General features: G+C 39.5%; 1 protein-coding gene across 10 annotated transcripts in view; it reads left to right on the top strand.

Annotated features, from left to right (window-relative positions):
* The window catches only part of CLIP1 (CAP-Gly domain containing linker protein 1), a 68360-nt gene that overhangs the window by 2056 nt on the left and 41724 nt on the right, over positions 1-24580 (top strand). For 9 of the 10 annotated variants that reach the window (XM_065692556.1, XM_065692553.1, XM_065692555.1 and 6 more), the window contains exons 2-5: positions 9795-9990; positions 10256-10827; positions 22951-23075; positions 24155-24371. In XM_065692556.1, coding sequence (XP_065548628.1) covers positions 9897-9990; positions 10256-10827; positions 22951-23075; positions 24155-24371 — 1008 coding nt within the window. In that variant the 5' untranslated portion in view covers positions 9795-9896. Of the gene's footprint in view, positions 1-9447; positions 9468-9794; positions 9991-10255; positions 10828-22950; positions 23076-24154; positions 24372-24580 lie in introns of those variants that run through there. The other variant, XM_065692549.1, reaches the window with a different exon arrangement.

Raw genomic sequence — 24580 nt, 5'->3', positions numbered from 1 at the left:
CTGTAGGAAATAAACCACCTCTTTCCTCGTGGGATTATACTGCAGGAAGAAGCAGTGCTTTGATTGCTCTGACTTTGTAGAGCTGCTGTAGATACTCTGCCTGATCTATGGGCCGTATCTGTTTACTGTCTTCTGAATGTGAATATCCAGGACAGCCTTTATTTACTTAGCTTGGGCAGATTGGCTAATTCCTTCAGCATTCCTCCCTTTATCCTTTTAGCCCTGTTAAAGTTTTTCTTGGGAGTGACTGAGAATATTTCAGCACAAATCTTCCTTCAAAAGAAATAGAAGGATCTCTCTTGCCAATGCGATCTTTCAAAACAGCTTTTCTTTCACTCTTTAAAATGTTCAGGTCAAATGTTAGCTGTGTATGTTGAGTGTGAGTTTTCTAATGTTTGAACATGATGACCACGAATGAATGCAGCTCTTGTTGAATCTTTTGGCATTCCTTAGGGACTACTGGCTCTGCTGGCACGTATAAAAAGTAACGCACTGGAGTCCTTATTGGAGCGGCCTGTTTAGAAATGCTTCGGATGGATGGTGTTTGGTTATTTCATGAAAGGCAATTACATACTGCATTAGCTGTAATCTCAGCTGCCTCAGCCAGATGCCAGTTTCTGCTGGAGCAACCATTTCGTTCTTGACCTGCGGAACTGAAGCCAGCTCTGCCAGCAGCACAGTCCCTGGTGATTTCAAACATCTACTGATATGTTTGTGCTCATCCAGGTGTGTGTTCTCTACAGGCATTTAATTTTGCAGAGTGGTTTTGCACTCACAGGGGTACAACTGACCCCTAGAAATTACCCACAACTCTGGTATCTAGCTCCTGGCTTCTGAAAGGCTGGAAAGGATTTAGAAGCTGTATCTAAGAACAGACTGTACAGGTTCCTACCTTAACACCTGGCTGTTTTCCACCTGGAATGTCTCATTAATTGTTTGTAAAACCTCAAAGGCTCTTGAGGGAGTAATACCATGAACTCTTTTAATTTATAAGACGTCTTCGCTTTGCTGTTTCAAGGAGAAACACCATTAAAAGCTCTTCAGTTTTCCCAGTCTTTGTCATCTTACTGACAATATTTCTAGCTTATTTTGAGGGGAAATTGCAAGGCAGAGAGAAACTCAGTATTTGATAGAGTTCACTTATCTGACACTGTCATTCTGCTTCTCTGCTTGGCAGCAGCATCCATTCAATCACAGTAATATTTATCTAAGTTCTGTATTTGTACTTCTACTTTCTTATATGCCAGCCGTATAGCAGTCATGGTGCTAATTTAAAAGGCTAAGAACATGGAGAGCTAAAAAGGGAATAATGCTGACTTGATGTTTTCAGAGTGTGAAACAGTTACAATTTCACCCAAGTCTATCAAAATTCAGTTCTTTCTATAAAAAGCAGCATCTTTGTTTCAGCTGCCCCAGTCGCAATTGTATTAGGGAGAAGCCTTGTGTCTTTGCTTGTATGCATTTGGGTTTGAGGTGGCATTTTGTTTCTGAAACTTTCATTTAAACTTTAAATCCCAAATAACTTAAGCTTGATGCTCTACTATTCCAGAATCATTCTTATTGTGGACTGAATGCACTTTCTGAGATGGTTGAAGTGTGCTGGTATCAGAAGTCAGTGCAGACAGTTAAACAAATTACTCTTCTTGTTATCAAAATGGAGGGCTTTTGGGAAAGGCACGGAATTCCCTTAGAAATACATAGGAAAAGTAGTAACTATTGATAGCGGGCTTACCAGAACCATTTACTTTCTCAGGTGCAAACTTTGATTTACTTCTCAGTCCTTGACTCATTCTGTAGAGAATTATGTGTGCTTAGGAGGATCATGTGCTTTCTGATCTTTTAATAGACTATAGCAGTGACATTTCTATAATGCATGTGTACAGCGGCAGATTGAAGCGTTAGGGTTTGCATCATATTTTCTGGGATTTCTCTTTTCTTCAAGCTCTTTAACAGTTTCCAGCTCTTTCTTATTAATTGAAGATGGGAATCTTTTAGAAAACTGGAACAGACTGTGTTTAGAAATAGCAATGTAGATTGAGGAAGAAATTACTCACAAATTGCTAGCCCAAAATAGGTTTTTACTGTTACAGACACCCTCTTTTATTTGTGCTTCATATTCAGCAGTCTTTGTGTGTCAGTGGTTTTTTTTTTTTACTGACGATCTTGAGGCATTTAAGAATCTGAATGAGCATAGCAAGTTCTGGAATGACAAGATGAGGTGACTTAAAATGTCCTTGATGCAGAATTAAAATCCGTAAGTAGAGCAGTAGCTTTAATGAATTACCTTCCTCATAGCATTGCTGTAATATCTGACTGATGGTTTGAGGTCCTAAGCCTCTTACTATATTTGATCTGATTCATCTTGATCTTAGTACAGTTCCTTACTTACAGGAATTTTCCCTGCCTTTTTCCTTTCCCAAGTATGTGCAGAGAGAATTATGTTTGTCCAGTTTGCAGTGAATATTCTGCACTTCCTAAGGTAGATAACCATGATCTGTTTGATTTACCAACTTAGAAATGTCACTAAACCCCTCTAATTTTCAGTGGATTTGTGTCTTACAGTGGTTGCCTTCCTCCCTGTATTACATTCAGATTTTATATAACCTGCTGCCAATGTACTGATGGCAATAACTTTGGTTTTCCATTCTGCTTCAGAAGTTAGGTAGTCTGATCTGAAGTCACAGGGAGAAACTCAAGACTATTGGAACACAAGTCTGCCTCCTACTTCTGTGAAACTTGTCCGAATAATGTAATCTAGGGCTTTTTTAGAAGTCTTCTACTTTTTATTTAGTTGAAATTACCCAGCAGGTTCAAAATCAAAGGGTAAATACTGATTTGTATGCAGGGCTGGCTGCCATAAAAGATGCTGAAAGATAATTTACAAGTTTTTGTTCTGAACACACTATGGGTCTGTGGACTTGCACAGAAAACTCTTTAAGCCATCTGCATGATGCAGAAATACAGCATCTATCCTCTGTCTCAGTTAAGAAACAAATCTAAAGCTGCTGGTTGAGCTCAAGATTAGCCACCTCCTTGATGAGGGACAGCATTGCGGGGCATTTGGATTAATTCCCAAGCAACAAATTTTGTTCTTCCCTAGTCCCTCTAAATGTACAAGAAAGTAGGCATGTCTTCTAGGTTCTTAAGGAGACAGAGATTCACCCTTTGAAGTTATAGAAAACCAGTAGCTATTTATGGGGATGTCCTTATACTGTGGTGTGATGGTTGCATGATAGTGGGAAGAGTGATGACAAGGCATAGTGTTTGTGTTACAGTGTTGGGGCTGTTTTGGATATCCTCTGGGTAACATACGAGTTGCTTCAGACTTAGTTTATCTAAATAAATGCCCTTTGAAATAGAGTTGAAAGATTTTTTTTCAGGACCTCTGCTAGTGATTGTATAGGTATGTTTCAGTTCGAGTGATTTGTTGGCCACTCTTCATTTCAAGTTTTGTTCATCAAACCAAATTACACTGTCAAAAAGAGCTGTGTCATAGCAGTGGGCATACTTCCCAACCTACTACAAGCTTTTGGGTTTGTATTTTTATGATAGCAAAAGCATTGTAAAAGTATTCCAAGTTAGACTAGAAGCGTAATAAATCCTGCTTGCAACACTTATTTCCTGGAATAATCCTGGTAGTGACTTTGAAGGCGCTTCAGAAAGGAAAGGAATTGCTTTCATTCTGTTAATGTAAGAGTTATGCCTGGTTAAAATAAACAGAGATGCTCTCTGGAAGAGTCTGTCCCTTATAAAATACGTATTTATGTTAAGAACATGGTATAAGAAACTGAGGCTTTATGGTTCATATGGGATGAGTGTTTGCCCTTGTGAAGGGTGTACCTGATTGAGCTGGAATGAGCTGCAGAATGTCATAAGAATGATCCTGTATAAACTAGGAGATGTTCTTGCTTGTTTTCTTATTGAATTTTTATTTTCTATACCAGAATCTGCAAACAGCAGATCTGAGAGAAAGCTCTGGGTTCCTTTTATTATGTTTTTCCTACCTGATCAGCTGAGTTTTAAATGCAAATTTTTTCTACCTTTAAAAGTGAGCTACAAACCCCTGCTTAGATAGGCACATACCAGCCCATATGTTTTGATGTAGCAGGGCATCCAGTAAGCCAAATAAATATGATAACACTTAGCATGATAAACATTGAATTAAATAATGCACATTATTTTAGTGTCTTTTCTAATGATAATGATGTAGATGAGACATTAGGAAGAAGTTCTTCCCTGTGAGGGTGCTGAGGTGCTGGCACAGGGTGCCCAGAGAAGCTGTGGCTGCCCCAGCCGTGACAGTGTTCAAGGCCAGGTTGGACACAGGGGCTTGGAGCAAGCTGCTCCTGTGGAAGGGGTCCCTGCCTGTGACAGGGGGTTGGAACTGGATGAGCTTTTGGGTCTCTTCTGACACAGATCATTCTGAGGCTCTACAACTGTAAGAGAAGTCTGTGAAGTTAAGCATGAAAGGTTTGGAAATCCATCTTTTAGTAATAGTTTAACTACTTGTAATTGTTACAGAACTGACTTTGAAGCTTAGTGTGACATTTACAGTGGATACTGTCTGCTGTGGAATCATTTCATCATAAATGTAATCCAGTGCAAAATGGTGATTCAATTTTTTTGATCACCCAACATGAAATATCTCAGAATAAAGCAGAGGAGGCACCATGATGAGGAAGACCATTGTTCCATTGCTCATCTCTCACACTGGGTGTGCTGACATTGCCGTTTTCCTAAACATGGGAAATCTGGCTGCATAACATGTAGTAGTAGAGGACTATGCTTGTGTAATTGTTTCACTAAGGGTGTTGGTATGTCCCAATTTGTGGCCCTGCTGTGAATGAATTAATCTCATCCCTGTCTGAACCTTCCAGAAGATCTCTGTGGTCTGGCACATTCTTACACAGAGAGGAATATCCTTAAAGAGACAGCAAGAAGCAAACAGCAGTGCAGTGTAAAGGCATTTCTTTAGCTCGAAGCTTGAAATGTGGTTGTGTTTTTGAATTGTGCATGACTTTCAAAAGTCTCTAAATTCAACTAAAAGCATTTTTTTTTTTTAATACATGTAATTACTTTTTACAGAAATATAATACCAGCCCAGGAGGCTGCAAATACAGAGCTGTATTTAGCTGTAATAAGAATTGGATCTGAATCATACGGAAGGTGCTTATATGCTTTAAGATAGCAGTAAGTTTAGGAGTTGTGTTTGTAACTGTGGGGGGTCTGAGCTCTTGGAGGAACTCCTGGACCAGAGAAGTTGTCTTTCCAGGTTCAAAATTCCAAGTTACTTTATTTAAACCATTGTTGGGATATTTGAGGCATGATTCATGAGCTGCTGAAAGCTTGGCCATAGTGGTATGAACATCAAGAGTATGAAATAACTATTTAAGAAATGCTGCTCGGGCTGCTATTTCAGACGTAGTGCTTCATGTGGTGAGTTTGCTTTTCTCTCAGGAAAGTGAAGTTACTGCATTGCGGTGGGCCTTGAAATACATTTATTTTGTGCATGTTGCATTTTCTTCATGGCATGGTCAGGATTTGTTTTCTAGGTGCCTGCTAGTTGAGTGCCACGGGGATTGTGTAGGATCTTCTCTGGTTATAGATCCCTGTGAGATTTTCAGCAGAGTTGTCTCTTCTGGGCAGCCCTTCTAGAATCCTTACTCTGGATCTGTTAGTCTTTATGTGTACTTTGCAAAGCACACGTACACTTAACACAATTAACAAATTGAAGGGACCTCTTTTTTTGAGCTTAGAAATGTGTTGGTGTTGAATGGCATTTGTTGAATGGCATTTTCCAACAATATTTAGTCTCTTATGGTGTTAATGAAGTTTAATATTAATCTCATTAAATTGAAGTGTTTTGAAGAACTCATGCATGACTGATAGCAGATGATCATCGAAGAATTGTTTCACTTTATTATACAAATAAATCATGAGAGTGATGTTCCAGCCTCAAAGTACGTTGCACAGAGTCAGGCTGCATGTGTCTGCATGCAGAAGATGGAGATTATCCAGTCTGTTTTGAGTCAGTTCAAACATGCTGCTGCTCTCTTCTAGAATGTCCTCTTTGTTTCCATACCAAATGGACAGACAACTTGCTTTTCTCCATGGAAACACTGCATCTGCTCCATGGTAGCAGTGTTGGTAGTAAATGATTCTTCAATTGTCAGGTCATGGTCTCAAACCTTTTATCAGGTGAAATGTTTTACGTTTAATCATGGCACTACCTGTGCTGAGGAAGGAGATGGTAGTGGCAGCACACTTGTCAGATGTCTACTAAGCTTAAAGAACTACTGGTCTTCTTACATTCCTGTCGTGCCTACAGGGTTCCTAAGTGGAGTGACCTGAGGCTTTCACTCTTTCCCCCGTTTTCTTATTTAATTATGTTTTAGTACATTTTGGAGTACTACTTGTTGAAAATACAACTTTGAAAGAACCAGTGGCAGCTGTTTTCTTCCTATTAGATAAAGTCCTTTTTTGGCATTTTGAGAACATTCTATTTTTCAATTCAACATTTTGTGGTTCAATTTTATTTATTTATTTTTATTCTTAACTTGCCAATAAAATTCATGCCTATTATCAGATTAGTAGGGTTTATTTCCTTACACCAGTGCTTCTCAACTTGTTGCTTATGGATTGCTTTGATCCATGCACTACTTACAGGTCTGTAAAAGGTAAATAAGGATGTTATTAATCAGCTAAAAGGGCCAATGCAGGGATTCATGTCTGCATTTGAAAATCCTTAGTAATCAACACACAAAAATTGCAGTTCATTTGGGAATAACATGTTTTAATATTATATGAAATGATATATTAGCCAGTAATAGCATAAGGGTAAAGCTTGTGTTTAACATCTCTCACTTTATGCTCAGTTGCAGTACTGGTAGAACTTGTGGTTTCGAACACTTAAATAGGGTGTATTGTGGGATTCTTTCTGGGCATTTCCTCAGGTTCCTGATAGGATCTTTTGAGAAGCTTTCAGTTATTGCCTATTGGTTATAAAGAATCTTTTTCAGGAAGGCTGAGGCTGATTCAAGGCAAGAAATAGAACAAATTGAGACAAGTAGCTGCTGGCTCTTAGAGGAACTCAAATGAAGGAACTGACATCTGGAGCCTGTTAGGAAATGCTGGAGTGCATGATGCTCAAAATCACTTGATGCAAATTCATATGCTTTCAGTGTTTGATGAATTCTGTTAGGAAGTGCTGCTGTGAAGGTCCTGCCTCTTTCTTAGACCTAAAGTTGTATTTTTCACTATTGCAGTAAGGCAGTAATTTACCAAAAAGTGTTGACAGTATTTTAGCAGCTTTTGGAATTAAGCCTCAGTTTCAGTAACTCTGAAACCAGGGCACGAAGGATTGTGTTACTTCTGGCCTAGTTGAAGGCCTGTATGTTCAGAAAAGCAAATGACACAGCAAATATATACCCCATGACTGTGGAGAGCAAGATTAAAATACGAATGAGCACCCTGAGCCAAGAAATGCTGCATTGGAACATTCTGGCTTTCTGTTGAGCAGAGGTTTGTCAAACATCTATTAATAAATAACTATTTGAAAGTGGAAAAGTGTAATTTGGGGGGGTACTTTAGTGTTTATTGTCTTTTACTGTACCTGGCCTTGCACAATATAGATGGTTATTACCTGTGGAGTGCTGGAATGTTCTTTAGGGGCAAAAAAAAAGAGATAGGAAATGGAAAAGAATGCCAGAATGTTGTAAGACAGCTTCTAGCTTCCTGGTTCCTTAAGGGGGACTTGCTTTGGCTCAGAGTGGTTGAATTTACATAAATTTGATGGTCGTTACTGACAAAGACTCTGAACTAAAAAGAACTGACCTCGATACTTCCTGCATTTCTGTATGTGTGCCAAATCCTTCTTTATTGTGTACAGTTTTTCTATTCCGTGGATTTAGATGGGTTGAGGAAAGTGATGCACATATGATGCGCTGAAATTTAGCAGGCAGGGCAGGTATGTAGTAGGAGGGGAAAATAAACCCCCCCAGTGTTCCTGCTGTGTCCAAAGTGACATCTTATGTGGTCCTCCGGTTGTTCTTGTATATAACTGTGCCTCCCACTCATATTTCATGCCTGTTCTGCTTTGATTTTAGAGAGCTAACTCCCACTTAAGAATTAATAGTAAACTACCGTATATCTTGCAGAAACAATGAAGAAATATTGCTCTCCAGTAGTCATCACTCTGCAGCTGGGTGGGTAACATACTGCTGGCAATGCTAGAAAAAAGGTTCAGAAGTCTTCCCAATGCTACTTGCTAGTTTTCATGGAGCATAACTTAAATTGCAGGCACACACCATACGTCTAAGGTGTAATTAATGCTTTTGAAAGTATAATGTTTTTGCCGACTTCTTAGAAGATGCCTTCAACTTGGCATGGAAGATCTTAAGGTAGCATAAAAAACCTTTCACTCTGGTATTTAGGTTCACGAAGCAGTGTGCCTGATACTTTCCTTCCTTTCACAGTGAATTGATTTTTAGGAACACTAATGTGCTGGCTGTTAATAATACATGAGAGATAGAACTTGCACTGTTAGGTAAAAGGCATGGTTGGCTTGTCTCCTTAGTCTTCCTTCCTGTGGCACAGCAGTCTCTCCTTCAGGAGTGTTTGTTTTACCTTTAAATACCCAGCACATGCACCTGGGAATACTGGTTTTGGGAAGACTGAAATGGGTCAGCTTTCTGCCTGCACACGTGCCCATTGCTGTGAAAATGCAAGGAACTGGCAGGACTGAGACCTGCTTTGCAACTTTTGTTTGCCATGTTCTGAGCAAACAGTCTATTGCTACATGTCTGTGCTTTCCTCTTTTTCCCCTTCAGGTTTTTGTTTCAGTGTGTGCTGGTCTTTTAATGTGGCCATAGCAGTTCTGTCAGTGCCTCATAAAGCTTATAAAGCTTAGCAAATAGCCAAGCTATGTTCATGCAGAACAGTTTATGCTTTTGAAGATGGGGCAGAGCAGTGACCTCACAGTATTTGAGGGAAAAAACACATAGATTTTTCATTCTAGATGAAAAAGCCTTTCTGAAGTTGTTGTAATCGGAAGGAAGATGCCTTCCATGGCAAACCTCTCATGATGTAGTTCCCTGAAAAGCTTATAGCTGGCTTCCAAGTCAGAGTCAGACTCTATCCTAGCAACGCAGGGAAGAGTCCCTCCTCTTCCCAGAGGAGCGTGGTTGGGGCACTGTGTTGGGGACTGAGCCAGTGTATCTTGTGATCTAAGAGATCACATACAGCTGAGGTGGATGTTTCCTTTTTAGTTATCAGCATCTAACTCTGTTGAGCAGCTTTAGTTTTTCAGTGCCAATCTCTCTTTAAAACTGTATTTTTATCCAGAAATTCCTGTTTCTCTTGCTTTCTTTTGCATTTATTTCTCTAGTCTCAAGTTGGTTTTGGCGAGATACAGCAACACTTGAAAAAGTGACTGAAAACAGTGGTATATGGAAACAGATATACACAGAGTGGGTATATCTATGTGTAATGTCAGTAATGCTGCTCAGGGCTTTGTTTTTCTTTATTAAAATAGCCTTTCAGTTTAAGATGAATACAGCAATATTCAGTGAAGTGAGTTATTTTAGTGTTTTAGGTTCAAACTTGGTGTCTTTTAATAGGAAGTGGCCTTCAAAGGATGAGAAGTTAGAAATGCTATCCTGGGAAATGCTCTGGTTGTTACTGCAGAGCATCTTCTGTCATGCATTTCATATACAGGCTATTTGTATATATAGAAATCTCTTCTGCAGGAGTTAAAATACTGACTTTTGTTTCATGTCTAATATTTTTATATACAGGTTTATTCCAGACTTGGAAAAACTTGAAGAATATATTTTATCCATGTTTGGAAAAAGATAGTTGTTACAGACAAAGAGGATTAACACTGGTATTGCAGAAAGATGAGTATGTTAAAACCAAGTGGACTTAAGGCTCCTTCAAAGACCATCAAGCATGGGGGAACATTGCTGAAAACACCTGTGTCTGTTGCAGCTGGTAAGGAATGTTTAAATACCTTAACTCTTCCCTTATTCACAACCTAATAAGAAGTACCTTGAAAGCTCTAAGTATACACTGATTTTGCTATTTACACCAAGGAATTACTGTATTCTAGATATTACAGTGTTTTCTTCAGTAAGAAAATTGGAAGCTGTTCCTTACACAAATCATGGCTTTCCAAATGCTTGTTACATTCAAGCTAAGTAATGATGCACTCTGGAATATTATTTGATTTCTGTTTTCTCATTGTGTTTGATTCCAGCTCCAGCAGAAAAAGCAGCTTCCAATGAAAAGACCTCAAGTACAACCACGACAGATGCACATGAAGAGTTTGTGGATGATTTTAGAGTTGGAGAGCGTGTTTGGGTCAATGGAAATAAACCTGGCTTTATTCAGTTCCTTGGTGAAACACAGTTTGCTCCAGGACAATGGGCAGGGATTGTTCTAGATGAACCCATTGGGAAGAACGACGGCTCTGTGGCTGGAGTGCGCTATTTCCAGTGTGAACCCTTGAGGGGAATATTTACAAGACCATCAAAATTGACAAGAAAAGTGTTGACAGAAGATGAAGCCAATGGTACACAGACAGCTCATGCTTCTAGGGCTACATCACCAACTTCCACATCAGCTGCTAGCATGGTGTCTTCAGCCGCTGCTGCACTTCCCCCTTCAGGAATTCCGCAGAAAACTTCACCACTTGCTTCTAAGGAGCACTCAACTCCTTCTCAGATTAGCAATCTTTCAAAAACTGCAAGTGAATCAATATCGAATCTCTCTGAAGCTGGATCACTAAAGAAAGGAGAAAGGGAGCTCAAAATTGGAGACCGTGTTCTGGTAAGGTTCCCCTGCAGCCTCTGTGCCTGCTCTTGTTTGATAAATCATAACTTCTGCTAATATTTGAAGCTTTCCTACTGTTTCTTTGATTAAAGTAATGTAAATTTATGCTCTAGCTTTCTTGTCATCGAGCATCTTCTGCAGACAAACATTCAGTATTTAACATTTGTAGTTTATCTTCCATATCTTCAGTAACTCCAGTCATGGGATTTCCATGCAGTTCTTTTGCCCTATTCCTGGCCATATCTTTAGAAAACTAACAGTTCAATACTTGATTGTTCCCGTGAGTGGTGATAGGCAGCAACAGAAGCAGTCACATAATGCCACTGATCATCCAGGAATTACGTGTTCTGTTGGTGATATGCCATGTTACCTTGGCTGCCCTTCCTAAATCCAGAATCAGAAGTGCTTCTGCTGATGGATCATTTCACTTTTTTATAAAAGGGATTTAATTTTGTTAGTTTAAACACCTTTGTTTAAATAATCGTGTATCTTTTATAGTTGCATCAAATAGACCACAGGTCACTTTTGATTGACTGAATTGATATGCACCCACTAAGAAAAGAGGGAAGCTTTGCCTTGAAACACAAGCATTTGCTTGAAAAGGCTGCAGAAAGCTGGTGGTACATTGCTTGTTGTATTCTTGAAGGCTATGTTTGCACCCTTCAAATATAACAGAATGATACTTGTATATCCACCAGATCTACAATTACTGTAACAGATCTGATTTTAGGTTTGAATTACGTGTCACCAGGCTGAATAATTGGTTTACTGTTATTTTGCTGCAATCTCTTTTCATTTACAATATAATATTTTCAAGTTCCATTAGGTAAAAACAAGGGCAGGAGGGGATGCCCTGGCATAGAAAGCATTTCTGGTTTACCATAAGAACCTTGTGCAGAAAAAAATTGCATGGATTTTGTTGTTTGCCTTGCAGTGCCCCACCAGATAATGGTTCTGCAGTGAAGGTGGATGGATACTTTAGAGGGGGTTTAATTGCATTTTAATGAAGAATTTAACTCCTCTTTCTGTGTAAAGAGAGCTCAAAACATAGGGCCAAGTTGAAGAAAGCATGAAGGAGACTAAGGTGAAGTGAGGGCAGTGTTTGCTGGCAGGGTCAGGCTGAGATGTGTTTTCTTGGGAGTGGCAATGGAAGCAAAGATTTACAGTTTATCCCCAGCTATGTCTGTCAGAGCCCTCTCAGCCTCATTTTTTAACCGCTTGTTTGCCTTTTCTTAAGGATGTGTGTGAGATCTCCTGGGATGTCCTTTTTGGGTGGGTCAATTCTTTGATGGCAGTGAAGGCATCACTCTTTTAATTTTCCTGTATCTTATTAGTGCAACTTACAGAAGCAGTGTATCCTAAGTGCCACAGTTTGATAGTAATAAGGTCCCAAATTCTGTTTCTGAAGTAGAACAGGTTAAGCTTACTATTTCATCCGCCCTACTTGCTCTGTTTGCCTTAAGTCTTCCTGTTGAATCATCAAATTCTAGTTTGAGGTTTTGGGGCAATTCCTAGCACAGGTTGTCAGTGATGGATGTATGTAGTTTATATGTCAGTATAAGACAGTGTATGCACAGGAATATGAATGCTAAATGGACAGGATTCTTGTTTTGTGGTTTTTAACCCTCTTGGGTCCCATGCTGGTTTTTTTTTTTTGTTTTTTTTTTGTAGTGGATCCAGACTCTACTGCTGTCATGTCTAATAATAATTCAGGTTTAAATACCTTAAATTGCCAGGTTAGTGCAAATAATAGCGAACTTGAATGATCCATTCTTCTTGTTAATATTCTTTTTCTCTGCCATTGAACTCCTGCCCAGCACTGTGGGCTGTAGAATTGAGCTGTTACTGAGTAATTGCAGGAAACTGTCCTCAGAGCCTACACCTAGCACTGGTTACGAAGAACCTGTCACTGTGACAGGCCTGTCACTGTCACTTACTGTAGCTTGCTTAGTCATTACATCTCCCTCAAAGGTATAAATGCAACTGGACTGCTCCCTTTCATTTGGTTTTTATTTATACTGACTTTATAGCAGTGATTTTTCAGTTATATGTTCTGCAAGAAGATGAGAGGCTGATGGAATCTGTAAGTACCACCTCAGCACAGTTTCCTGAGTGACAATGTGGCATCGTAGCCATGAGCTGCTCCAGTCTGGCTGTACCGCTGCAGAACTGCAGCAACTAAATGCTGCACACGTTCCTCAGTTCTTGCAGCTTCGATTGACTGCTGTTGAATACATTGTGAAGTTCCTTAGTAATAGCAGTGCTTTGATGATTATGGATATATGGGGAAAACAACTGCTGAGAATTGCATCTTGAAAACAACGAGCCTCCAGCGGTGTAGAATTGCAGTTCATCAGAACAATGAATTCATGATAGACAAAAGCTCATTTGGGTGTCTGATTAGAATACCTAACTGGAAAAGTATGTCCTTAAGGGCAGATTTATAGATGGGTAGAACATAGCTCGTCAGCTAAGATTACATTTTGGGATGGACTTCATATGTGGCTTGACTTTGATCTTAGTGTGTGATCTTAGGGTGTGGAGTGTTACACTAGAGTATTTCAATCTGTTAAATGTTTTCCTCCAGCTTTTATTTCAAAATGCAGTTGGAGCAACCTGCTGTAGTGGAAGGTGTCCCTGCCCATGGCAGGGGGCTGGAAGTGGATGACCTTTAAGATATCTTCCTATCCAAACTATTCTGTCATTCTGTGATCAGTAGAAGTTATCTGGAATTGATCCAGTCAGTATGTTTTTGTTTTCCATTTTGTTGGCAACTGGCTGGTTTGAGGCAGAAAAACCCCAAGTATATAATTTTAACCTTTTTTGTTGAAGGTATCATCCAGTCTGGGTTATCAAGAAACAAGAGGCCATTCTGACAACTGTTTAAATGCCAGAGAAATGCATTTACCAATTCACATGTAAACTCGGCTTCTCTTTTGCATTACACAAATGTAAATTTGACACAAGCTTTTGAACCTGAAATGTTGGGTTTAAATCACTTCAGGCTTGACAAACTGATGTTTCCCAACAGCTAAGCTTTGCTGGACCCATTTTAAGTTTCTATTGAGATGTTAGTACTGTTTCTTTACATGGAAAGAAGTTGTCAGCTCCTTCAGGAGAAATTCACATTGTCCTGTCTTCTTGAGATTCTGGAGGAGTCAAAGCGAATCTAACTAAGTGAAGTGACTACACAAGTGAAATATTATACCTCCAAAAGTGATGTTCCAGCGCAAAAGGAGAGATCCTTTAGAGTTCTGTAGTTTACTCCTTCTCAAAGGTGATTAAGTTGTCTTGGGAATCTCTGATAAGAAGTCTGTCTCTCTCAAATCCTAGTACATCTGAGACATATTCAGCAGGCATGTGCTTAGTTGCCCAGTCGACTTGAAGCTGAGCAGTAACTTTCCTTTCACTGACAAGTATGTGGAAATACTTCATGTTAATATGTCGAAATGTTGAAAATACAGGGTGATAAAGTACATATTTAAAGGAATTGTGGTTTCTGATACATAACTCATAATTCAGCTTTTGCATTTGTTGCATTGATGTGTAACTGGAAGAAAATAATAGAGCTAAACCAAAGGAAAAGTTATTAATGGAGAGAGTAATGCAAATAGCTCTGTATTAACCATAATTTCCATTCTTAACATCCGAAGTATGTTCTGGAATCTGGATATGATTTAGTTGTTAGAGAGAGAACATCAACTCTGGGCAGCCTGATCTTGTGTTTGGGGCTTGCTGTGAAGTAGGAAATGATGTGGAAACCTGAACTTTCTTCATTGCACTCATCCAGCCTTGAGTGAGTTAATGACACAGTGCAAGGTCTTAGGCTGCGGATTGAGCATTTTAAACCTTGTATGAATAAGAATTCCTATGTGAAAAGTGATACCTTCTTGTGCCATAGAAAAGTTGTCATTAGGTACTGAACAAGATGAGGAGAGAATAACTGAAAACTAATGCAGAAAACAAATGACTTTCAGGTTAAGCCAGTTTGTTTCCTGTTTGAGTTGCAGCCAGAGAACCTGTTTGCCCTGGTATTGCAAACACTGATTTCTTAAGAGCCCGATGCAAAGCTGATTTTAAAAACAAACAAACAAAACCTCCTGAACTAACCAACCAACCAAACCCAACTTGTTGAAGTAAAAGGGACGAGGCCTGCTTTGTGTGACAACTGCTGCACTGACCAAAAGTTGAAGCAGCTTTGAGAGCATCTTAAGCTCTTGTTTTCTGGAGGGACCAGATGCTGTATTTAAAATAAATAAATAAACGGAAATCTTATCAACTAAGGGGCCTTAGCCTTCTCAAGGGATTAAAGTGCTTTCGTTCATTTAACTGGTTACAGCTTCATCACAGCCTGCCAAATCTGATGCTTTTGGAGCTGAGCTGTAAAGCTGTAACTTGGGCCTCTGTCCATATGTTCACAGATGGTTGCAAACTAGATTTACAGGTGTGTGCTGATGGTGCCTTTTTGCACAGTTACTCTCTGTGCATGAGTAACATCTAATTTCTCCTTCTTGTCTGTTTCACACTGCTCACTTCAAGTTATTTCCTGCTTTGTTACTTCTCACGGTGTTCTTGAGTGATGTAATAGGCAGAGACTGATAGGAGATTATTGTCAGATTTGTTTCCACCCATGTGTAACCTATCCTCAAGTAAACATGACGTAAGGCTGTCAAGTGATTAAATTCCAGAGCTCTTAAAAGCAATGGAGGGGAAAAGAAACTTCACATGTAGAGAGAAGTTTCTCCCTTCAGAAGTATTCCTGTGTTGTCCACATGGTATTTTAAGTTTTCCATTTTCCAGTTTCTGTACCATTCTGAGTAGAAAATACCTTCTGAGCTTAGTCTATTTAAAACTCTATAATAGTATTTAACTGTTAAGAAACCCCAAATATTCATCAGCATTGTTCCAGTTAAAGCAATGCAGAAATATCCTGCCACAATACATCTGAGGATAGAAAAGGAAGAAAAATTTGGAAGTCAAGAGCATGTGATTTGTGTGCGCTGCTGGGGCTGTCCTCGCCTGAGCTGTAACTGCAAATGCACCACAACATTAACTGCTCACTCACACTTTTGCTTTATCCTTAGCTGACTTGACTGAGGTATTTTAACGGCTTTGTCATGTTAAGTCAAGAATGAAAGTGATTCTTATGTATGTATATTTAGGCACAGTATTTTGGATACTGTAAAGTATAATGTAGATCAGTTTGCAGAGTGGCTGCTTCAGCGTGAAATACATATATGAGGATATAGCTGAAGGATAGCAGGTAGCCAAGGGCTTTGTAACTCATGTGGGTGATTTTCTGTGCAGACTGCAGCTTTCTTTTAATGTCACTTCTAAGTGGTTTTCAGGCCGTATTTATCTGGGAGCTAGGTAACAATAACATGTTAAATTTATCCTGTTGAAGCAAGGTGTGAGTTGTGTCTGACTGTGAGTCATTTTGTTTTGGCAACTCCTTACTTAAGTTAAAATTGCATGTGAGTTACTGGGATATAATGGCAGCAGTCAGTGACTCTTCCACATGCTTTGTTAATAGTTTGATCATGCAAGACTAGTGGCCTTTCTGTGTACGTGGGCTCCTTGTGTCTCCTTTCCCCTCCCTTCCCAACTGGAGCGAGATCCAGGAACATGTTGTCCTTTTTCATTTCAACACAGGATGGGCGAAAGAACAATTTATTTATTTACTTATTTAAGTCTTTGCCTTTCCTTTTTTTTGTGGTGGCTAATCACATGTGGCTTTCATAGTACAGAATTGCTCTTAGGGTTTTGTATTGCTTCCTTTGTGCCTGAATGAGTTGACTGAATGAATTGAACACCAATAGCACATCACTCAATTATTAAACTGTTTTCTTTGGGAAGTGAAGCGATAGCTCTGTGTCTGTGAGTGTCTCATTGCATGTTGGCTCTTCTGCCCACTTTGGCTTTGCTGGTCAACTGCAACCAGAGTGGGTAGAAATGTGGATGTTTCAAAGATGAGTTCTTTCAAGTTCTATGGTAGCAGAGAGCCCACTGGAAGGCAGAGAATTTAACCACCAAATTTGGAAAGCCTGCAATTTGCCTTCACAGCCTTTTGCACATCAGAGAATCCACATGATCAAGATCTTGTCTAAACACTGTTCCCATCAGTGTTGCATTTTTACACTCTGCATTTTTTATAGCAAAGTCACTTGACCATAATATCCAGTGCCACAGGAAAGCTGACATCATTAGTCCTGCTATTCACAGAATTGCTGGTTTGAAAATGCTGAATTAGGGAGGAGTTTTAAAGTTCAGCACTCTTCCAGTCGTGTCCTGATCAAGTGTCAGATGTTCTGCAGATGTTTCTAAGAGGAAGTTGGATAATTTGAACCTAGAATGTCTAATATCAGGAGGAAGAAAATGCTAGGCAAAAAATTGATGGAGGAGCCAGATGCTGACAAACTAAAACATGGCAATTTTGAAACTATAGATGTGATGGAGAAAACTGTTGTGCAGTGAGATTTTATTATTATCATTATTTTACTTTTGAATGCAGTCTAACACTCTAACTTCCAAAATAGCATTGGATTTCTTTTGATGTATTTAAGAACTGGGCAGTGGATGGCAAATACCTCTCCTCCTTCCTCCCCCAGAAGTGGCTTGCCTGGTACTACCATTGAATATGATCACGAGTGTGGTTTTCCTTTGGGCCAGTTTAGTGCCGGTACTGTTCAGCACTTTGATCCATGCTCTGGAAGCAATTGTAAATCATTCCTGATGAAATCTCAGATGACTAGGTAACCATATGCATGGAGCAGTCAGAGCCCTTGTTACTTCATGTCCAAGCTGTTGATTGCATTTTGCATTCTGCATTCAATGGCAGTGTATAAGCATAAGAATGAGAGAGAAGCTGCATAACAGCCATGGGCAGCTCTCTGCTGGAGAGGCTGCAAAATGACTCAAGCAAGGGAAAGTATTTTGCAATAAAAGATCTGAAGAACTCAATCTGTTTAATTTAGGAAGGGAAAAATTGAGGTGTCTTGCTTAAAACATGTGTGTATCTGCATGGTGAGTGCCAGTTGCTGAAAGAGCTCTGTGATCTTCCATGGAAAAGCATAATGAGAGTCAGTGGCCAGAAGCCACAGTCAAATTTGGTTTATTTCAAATTTAAATGTGTTTTTAACAACAGAGTGATTAACTATGAAAATAGCCTGTCAGTGGAAGCATGTTTTCTGATGGGTGTCAGCTCTGATCTGAGAACATCATCACATGCAGCTGAGCTCGGCACAGTTACAGGGTTAACATAGAGACCTGTTTAATAAGGAGAGCCCCAGGTGATGATCTGATGGTTCCTTCTGGCCTTGAATAGGTGAACAAATCAACGAAACACAGGTGCTTTTGCCAGCTGGGAACAATTCCTCTCAATTTGAGAAACAAGAGACATAAGATTCTGATTAGTAGAACCCAGGTTTTCCAAAGGCAGGATTTGATTGTCTGGGTGGGTTTTGCTTTCTCAGATGCCGCATATTATGGGTGCTATGGTTTGGATGGTTCTGGAAATACACAGTCTATGTGACAAACGCAGAAATAGCCTATTAATGCTTTTCAAAGGGTCACCATAAGTAAGCGCTCAGGCAGAAGAGGGGACACAGCAACTGTTACCCTTTAACTCTGCTCAGTTGGTCTGAGTAAGTGATAAGGTTACACTGAGGAAGTTTCAGACAGTGGCTGTCCTCTTTTCCAGGTGATCTGCATTTTCAGTGGGCACTCTTTAAATAGCAGCCTCGCTTTTTAGACCATCTCCTTTTTTTTCCTGGATTACACTGGTTTATTTGTTCCTACTTATACCTGTAGAAATGTAGCTCTACAAAGCTTCTCACGTCAAACTTCAAAGGTTGATGTGCTCATCAGGATTTCATCAGGATGTTTGAAATCTGCTTCAGGTTTACAAGCCCATTTTGCTACTTACTTTACATACAGCAAGTTAATGTAAGCTTAAGTTATCATTTGCTAAATGGAATTTCATCAAGTTTCCCATGTGTTTGACATAACACTAGTGAATTCCAAGCAGATTTCTTCACCTCACAATGACCTGCAGCCTAACCTAGATTCTCTGCTGTATTATTGCTTTATGTTTTACAGCTTGACTATGTTGAGTATGGTAACTGGCTAAAAAAAGGTCTGGCAGTTCATTGCTCTAGTATTTAGTGACCTGCCTTAGCATGGATGAAAGTCATGGAAGACTTCATGGTGATGCCCCATTTTTCCATGAAACTTTCGGAAGCCTTCTAATTAACTTTTTTCCTGCATCTTTTAAGAACTGGGCTAGTTTTGTTTTAGTCCTTCATGCAGTACTGGGGAGCAGATCCACTGGCAAATGCAACTAGGGTGGCTGTGGTTTGGGGTTGTTTTGGGGTTTCTTTTACATGTCTGTCTATCATTCCTTTAATTATAATTTTCAATAATTTTTCTGTACTTCTATAATAAATGCTCTAATTCTGTAAGTACAATTCTTTTTTCATTTTAGTACATAGTTTAGTGTAATTGCATCTTTAATTTTTTTCCCTTTTAGAGCACTAAGTATAGGTCTGTGTATGTACAGCAAGTTCTATGCATAGAAAAAGGCCAGGTTGGATGGGGCTTGCAGCAACCTGCTCTAGTGGAAGGTGTCCCTGCAGGAGGCTGGAACTAGATGAGGTTTAAGGTCCCTTCCAACCCAAACCAGACTGGGATTCTATGGTTCTATAACAGCCTTTACCCTACTGAGTTTCACAAGAGCACCTCACCTTGTACTACCAAGGGAATAAGTGGTTATTAGACACTTTCAAGGTAATTGTGTCATCACATGCAGAGTGCTTAATTGCAGCCGGAGAGAAATATATATGGTTCGGACTTCATAGAGCAATGCTGACTCTGTCTTTAAAGCTGAAGATTTAGAAGACTTTTGCTTGAAACTAAGAAAAACTGCATACACAGACCTTTCGTGATGCTATGTATGAGCGCTCCACCGCCCCAGTGTACACTGATTCCTGTTGGTAAGGATGTAATTTCAGTATTTGTAGGAAGCAGAAGTATAGTAGCCGGTTATTCAAAGAAGCTTGACTAGGTTTGGGAAAAAAACCCACCAAAATTCCATGGCATCCTTCCTTGCATCTTGTTTTAAAATAACCCTGCTACCATGGTTACAAGGCAAGTCACATTGCTGTTTCTCCTGGGGATCTCATGTTGTGCATCCCCATATGTTCTCGGGATATGAATTCCTTCATTTGCTCGCTCCCACCGGGCTGAGCACATCCACTGTGATTGCTGGAGCAGGTCCAGTGGACACTGGTCATTGCCAGAGCTTTCCTTCCAGATTTGGATGCAATGTCTTCGAAACAAATGCCGTGCATTTTTGGCCTAAATGTGAAAGACTAGCAGGGCCAAGGTATGAAACAAAATGGAATGAATATTCTGTGCCCAAGTTTAATGTGTATTATCCTGGAGCTAGCATGACTTATCTAGAAATTTATGAACAGTTTGAGTTGGAGGGAACAGATTTTTTCCTGTCTCTGGGAGTTTTTGCATGTAGTTATCCTTTTCCACTGCTGTGCTTCAGATAGCTCTTACCTTGCTCACCCCATTTACCTTCCTATGGAAAGGTTTCTCTGTGTGTGTTGGTAGCTGACTGAGATTGTTTATTACAAAAGCAAAGCAACAGCACACACTTTACAAAACTGCAGTGAAATTCCTTGGCCTGCCTAAAAGCTTCTGTGAAAGGAGCTGAGGAATCCCTCTGTGCTGCCACAAACCTGACTATTGTCTTTGAAGGGATGCTCCTTATCTAGGCTATTGTTCTAGTTTTCCTGTCTAATTTCTTTAATGAGTTTTTTACAGCCTCTTTTATTTAGCTCTGTTGATTCAGGCAGACCTAAGTACAGAATTGAGCAGGGAAACTCTGCACAGAACTGACCAATCTTCTCACCTTAAGGTGTCTTCCAAATTGATCTTTGAAGAAAAAACAACACAAACCACCCAAACTTGATAGAAAGGAGAAGGAGAACTTGGAAGACCCATCATGGGACTGATCCTGCGGACACGTGCATGTTTTTCTCTCACACTTCTCAGTTAAATTTCGTTCTTATGTTTGTACTTAATGATATTTATCCTCCAGAAAAAGTAGATTATGTCTGAGGGTGAATAAGGTGTTAACTTCAGGGATAGTTCTTCCCAGGAAATACTTCTAACAAATGTTATATTTATCATATACATTATATATTCCCTCTTCCCCAGTGTCCCACAGAGGATATGGTGTGACTGTTTTGTCTGGTTACAATTCTTTACTTCCAAGACACTACTGGTGCTTGTTTTTAGAGAGGGGAAGTTTGTTCTCTGCCAAGAACACCAAATACCAAACGTTCTACTAGTTACTATATTAGGTTGAGTCATGGTAACTGTAAACTTTGTGTATTTTTATTCCATGAAGAGTAATAATTTGCTACAGTGCCACTTAAAACCAGATGTAAAGGGGATCTGCAGATGAAATATTGTTTCAAGACTGCCTCTAATGAGAAAGAAGGGGGCTGCCACCATGAATAGGGATGAAATGGCTCTGTCAGCTGTTTTATTTTAGTAATATCAAAAGGGTTAATTATTCTTCCCTGGTTTTCAGAGGTTCGAGTGGATTAGGGGGTTTTTTACCCATCAGCTGAAGCCTTGCATCACTGACAGAGCTGTCAGCTCTAGGAAGTTGATGAGCCAGAAGCTAAAGCAAAATGTGTGTAGCAGCTACTGTGCACTAGCTTAGTGCTTTGTGGACACTTAGTGCTTTCATGCAATGTAATACCCTCCATTCCTAGATTCCTCACAGTTAACCTTTTGTGTGAACACTTCCCAAATGTATTAATATGAGTTATCTGGCATACTGTCATTATGCACCTTAATTTGTGGCACAGGAAGCTTGTTCTCTGGTTATCCTCGGAAGTTCTCCCTAATAAATAGAATGTCTGATGTAAAAATTATATGAAGTTCTAATTTACATTTTAGTATATGAAAAGGGAAGTAACAGTCCTGGTGTTAGCAGATTGCATCCAAACTCTCAAAATATTCCTCATTGTGTAATCTGTGCACTGGAAAACACAGGTGGAAAAAACCCTAATGGCCCTAAAAAAGTCCATGTTGAATTCAGTGACTTTCCTGAAGAGGTTTTCATTAACAGTTGCTTATTTTCATAATGCTAGATGCAGGCTGAACAGATTTTCACACAAATGGGACACAACATGTTGTCATTCTGACCTGCAGGAATCCTGCAGTTCTGGCTTGTGGCCCATCTTGGCAAGTGGCAGTCACATTAACACCTTTTGCTTCTTCGCTTAATTTAATTCTTCCCTCCCCTGGGCATTATGAAAAGCTGGATCTTGGAGACATTGCAAGTCATTGGAATGGCTGTAAATATTTAATATTCTAAGTTTGGAAACAACTGGTTTCTTGTCTTCTAAGAGTGTTGGGGGGGGGGTGTTGGTTGGGGTTTTTTTGGTTGGTTTGTTGGGTTTTAGTGAAGAAAAGATAATGATTCTCCTTTCCCCAGGAATTCAAATAGCTGTATGTACCTACATCTTTGCAGTGCAGTGTGCATCACACTTTATATTTGCACAGCCCTCTTGCATTTAAAGAACTATGTCATTTATCTGCATCATTCCTTAGGGAAAATATGAAAGGCTTTTTTCTCATTTCTTTTACTTTTTCTCACAGAGTAAGTATAAGCAGTTCTTAGAAATCTTTATTTGCTGATAGAAATTTATGTGAAACTATAGTACAAATCTGTTGCATTCAGTACATTGGTTATAATGAGTCTTTTTAAATGTGTTTTTAATCTTATAGCCATATCAGTATCAAGTCACCTGATAGAATTGTGGCCTTCAGTTGTGGCGTACTTCCTGAATACCAAACTGGACAGAACTAAATGCTAGAGATATTGCATTTTTCTTCTTCCTTAAGAATTTGCTTGTGAAGATTTGCTCAACATTAAAACAGACTTGGAGGCAAAAGAATATGCAGCTGGAAATAAGAACTGGTCACATCATTAATGCGCTTCATGAACATGATTATACCGAAAAGCTTTCTCACTCTATTTGGTATCTTAATTTGGAAGTGCAGTAAATGCAGTTGTGTGTCTTATTGCTTCAGGTTGGCGGAACAAAAGCTGGAGTTGTGCGTTTTTTGGGAGAAACAGACTTTGCTAAAGGAGAGTGGTGTGGAGTGGAACTGGATGAACCTCTGGGAAAGAATGATGGAGCAGTTGCTGGAACAAGGTTAGTCTTTCATCAGATAGCAGGCGCCTTAAAGATTTTGCATCTCTATTCTGTGGTGTTCTTTTAATATCTTACATGAAACTTATATCAAGGGAAGTCGTTAGGCTGTAATCCCGACTGTCTGCTGGTGGTGCTGGGTCGTTAGATGCTGATTTGAATTTTATGACACCTACACATCTGAAAGTCTGCATCAACTCCACATTTATGGGATTAGTGGATCTCTTCTACTCCCCTGTGAGTTTTATTCATAGACTGGTAATGGAAAACACAGTTTCCTGCTTTTTGAACGTCTGCTTGCTTTCTCAGCTCGGAATGAATGCTTAATTTGTTTCTCTGGGTATCTAATAGCTGAACTTGAGGGAAATCTTCCTGCATCACAGGAGCTGAAAGCTTCTATACCAATTGTTGTCTCATTGTAAAGATTAGGAACAATAAAGAAGCTTCTTCCAGTAAGTCACACTTAGAAAGCATTAATTCACATCATAGTTCAACCTTCTGTCTCATTTGGTATAAGAAATAGTCCTTTAATTCAATAAGAGATTTTGCAAGGATTGTGCCACCTTAACATGGGAGAACACAACTTAAAATTTCAAGTGGCATTTGTCATACTTAACCGAAGAGAAATGTTGTGCATAATCACGTGTGTATTCATGTATAGATGTACATGTAATAAAATATTAAACTATTTGATTTAAATAAAATCTGATTTTTATTTTTAACTCTCTGCTGGCACGTTGTTGTCAGCTCAAAGGAACGTGTCAAGGAGGAAAGATAGGCATGTTAAGCTTTGAATCTGAATGGAATTGTTAGGAAACAGAGGTCTAGCTCAAGAGGTTACTTTTGAACTTCTGAAGCCTGATATTTTCGGGCTCTTTCAGCTGCTCAAAGTGCCCTTTCCAAATCTAGTGTTTAAAAAATTAACGACAATCTATTATAGATGCGTTTGTCACTAGCTGTTACCCTGTCCTTTAGTACTTTCAGACTATTGATCTAGAATGCTTTGTGAAGCGCAGACCCATGTATCTGAAAAGACAGAAGTTAATTTAGCACTCTCATCTCTCTGCTTTGCTTTTTTAAAGGTATTTTCAGTGTCAGCCAAAGTATGGTTTGTTTGCTCCTGTCCACAAAGTTACGAAGATCGGATTCCCCTCCACCACACCAGCCAAAGCAAAGACAACCGTGCGGAAAGTGGTCGCGACTCCCACAGCCATAAAGCGTAGTCCAAGTGCATCTTCCCTGAGCTCCCTCAGTTCTGTGGCATCTTCAGTAAGCAGCAAGCCAAGCCGTACAGGACTAGTAAGCTTCTTTTTCTATTGCATGCTTTACATTTTCAAACAGGAATGAATCTACATGGCACTTGCCTGTGGTCTACTTGCTTAAATTGAGACTAGAAAAGATCTTGGACAGAGCACAGTATACATTTAATTGTGCTCCTTTTTTCATTCAAAGCATGCATGAAGGAAGGAAATCTTAGCTAGCCCTGGAGAGTAGCTGAATATTTGAAT

Source organism: Lathamus discolor, chromosome 12, assembly GCF_037157495.1.
Source record: "Lathamus discolor isolate bLatDis1 chromosome 12, bLatDis1.hap1, whole genome shotgun sequence".
Classification (NCBI taxonomy): Eukaryota; Metazoa; Chordata; class Aves; order Psittaciformes; family Psittacidae; genus Lathamus; species Lathamus discolor.
Note: the sequence above shows the minus strand (reverse complement) of the source record. Positions and strands in the feature narration are given on the sequence as shown.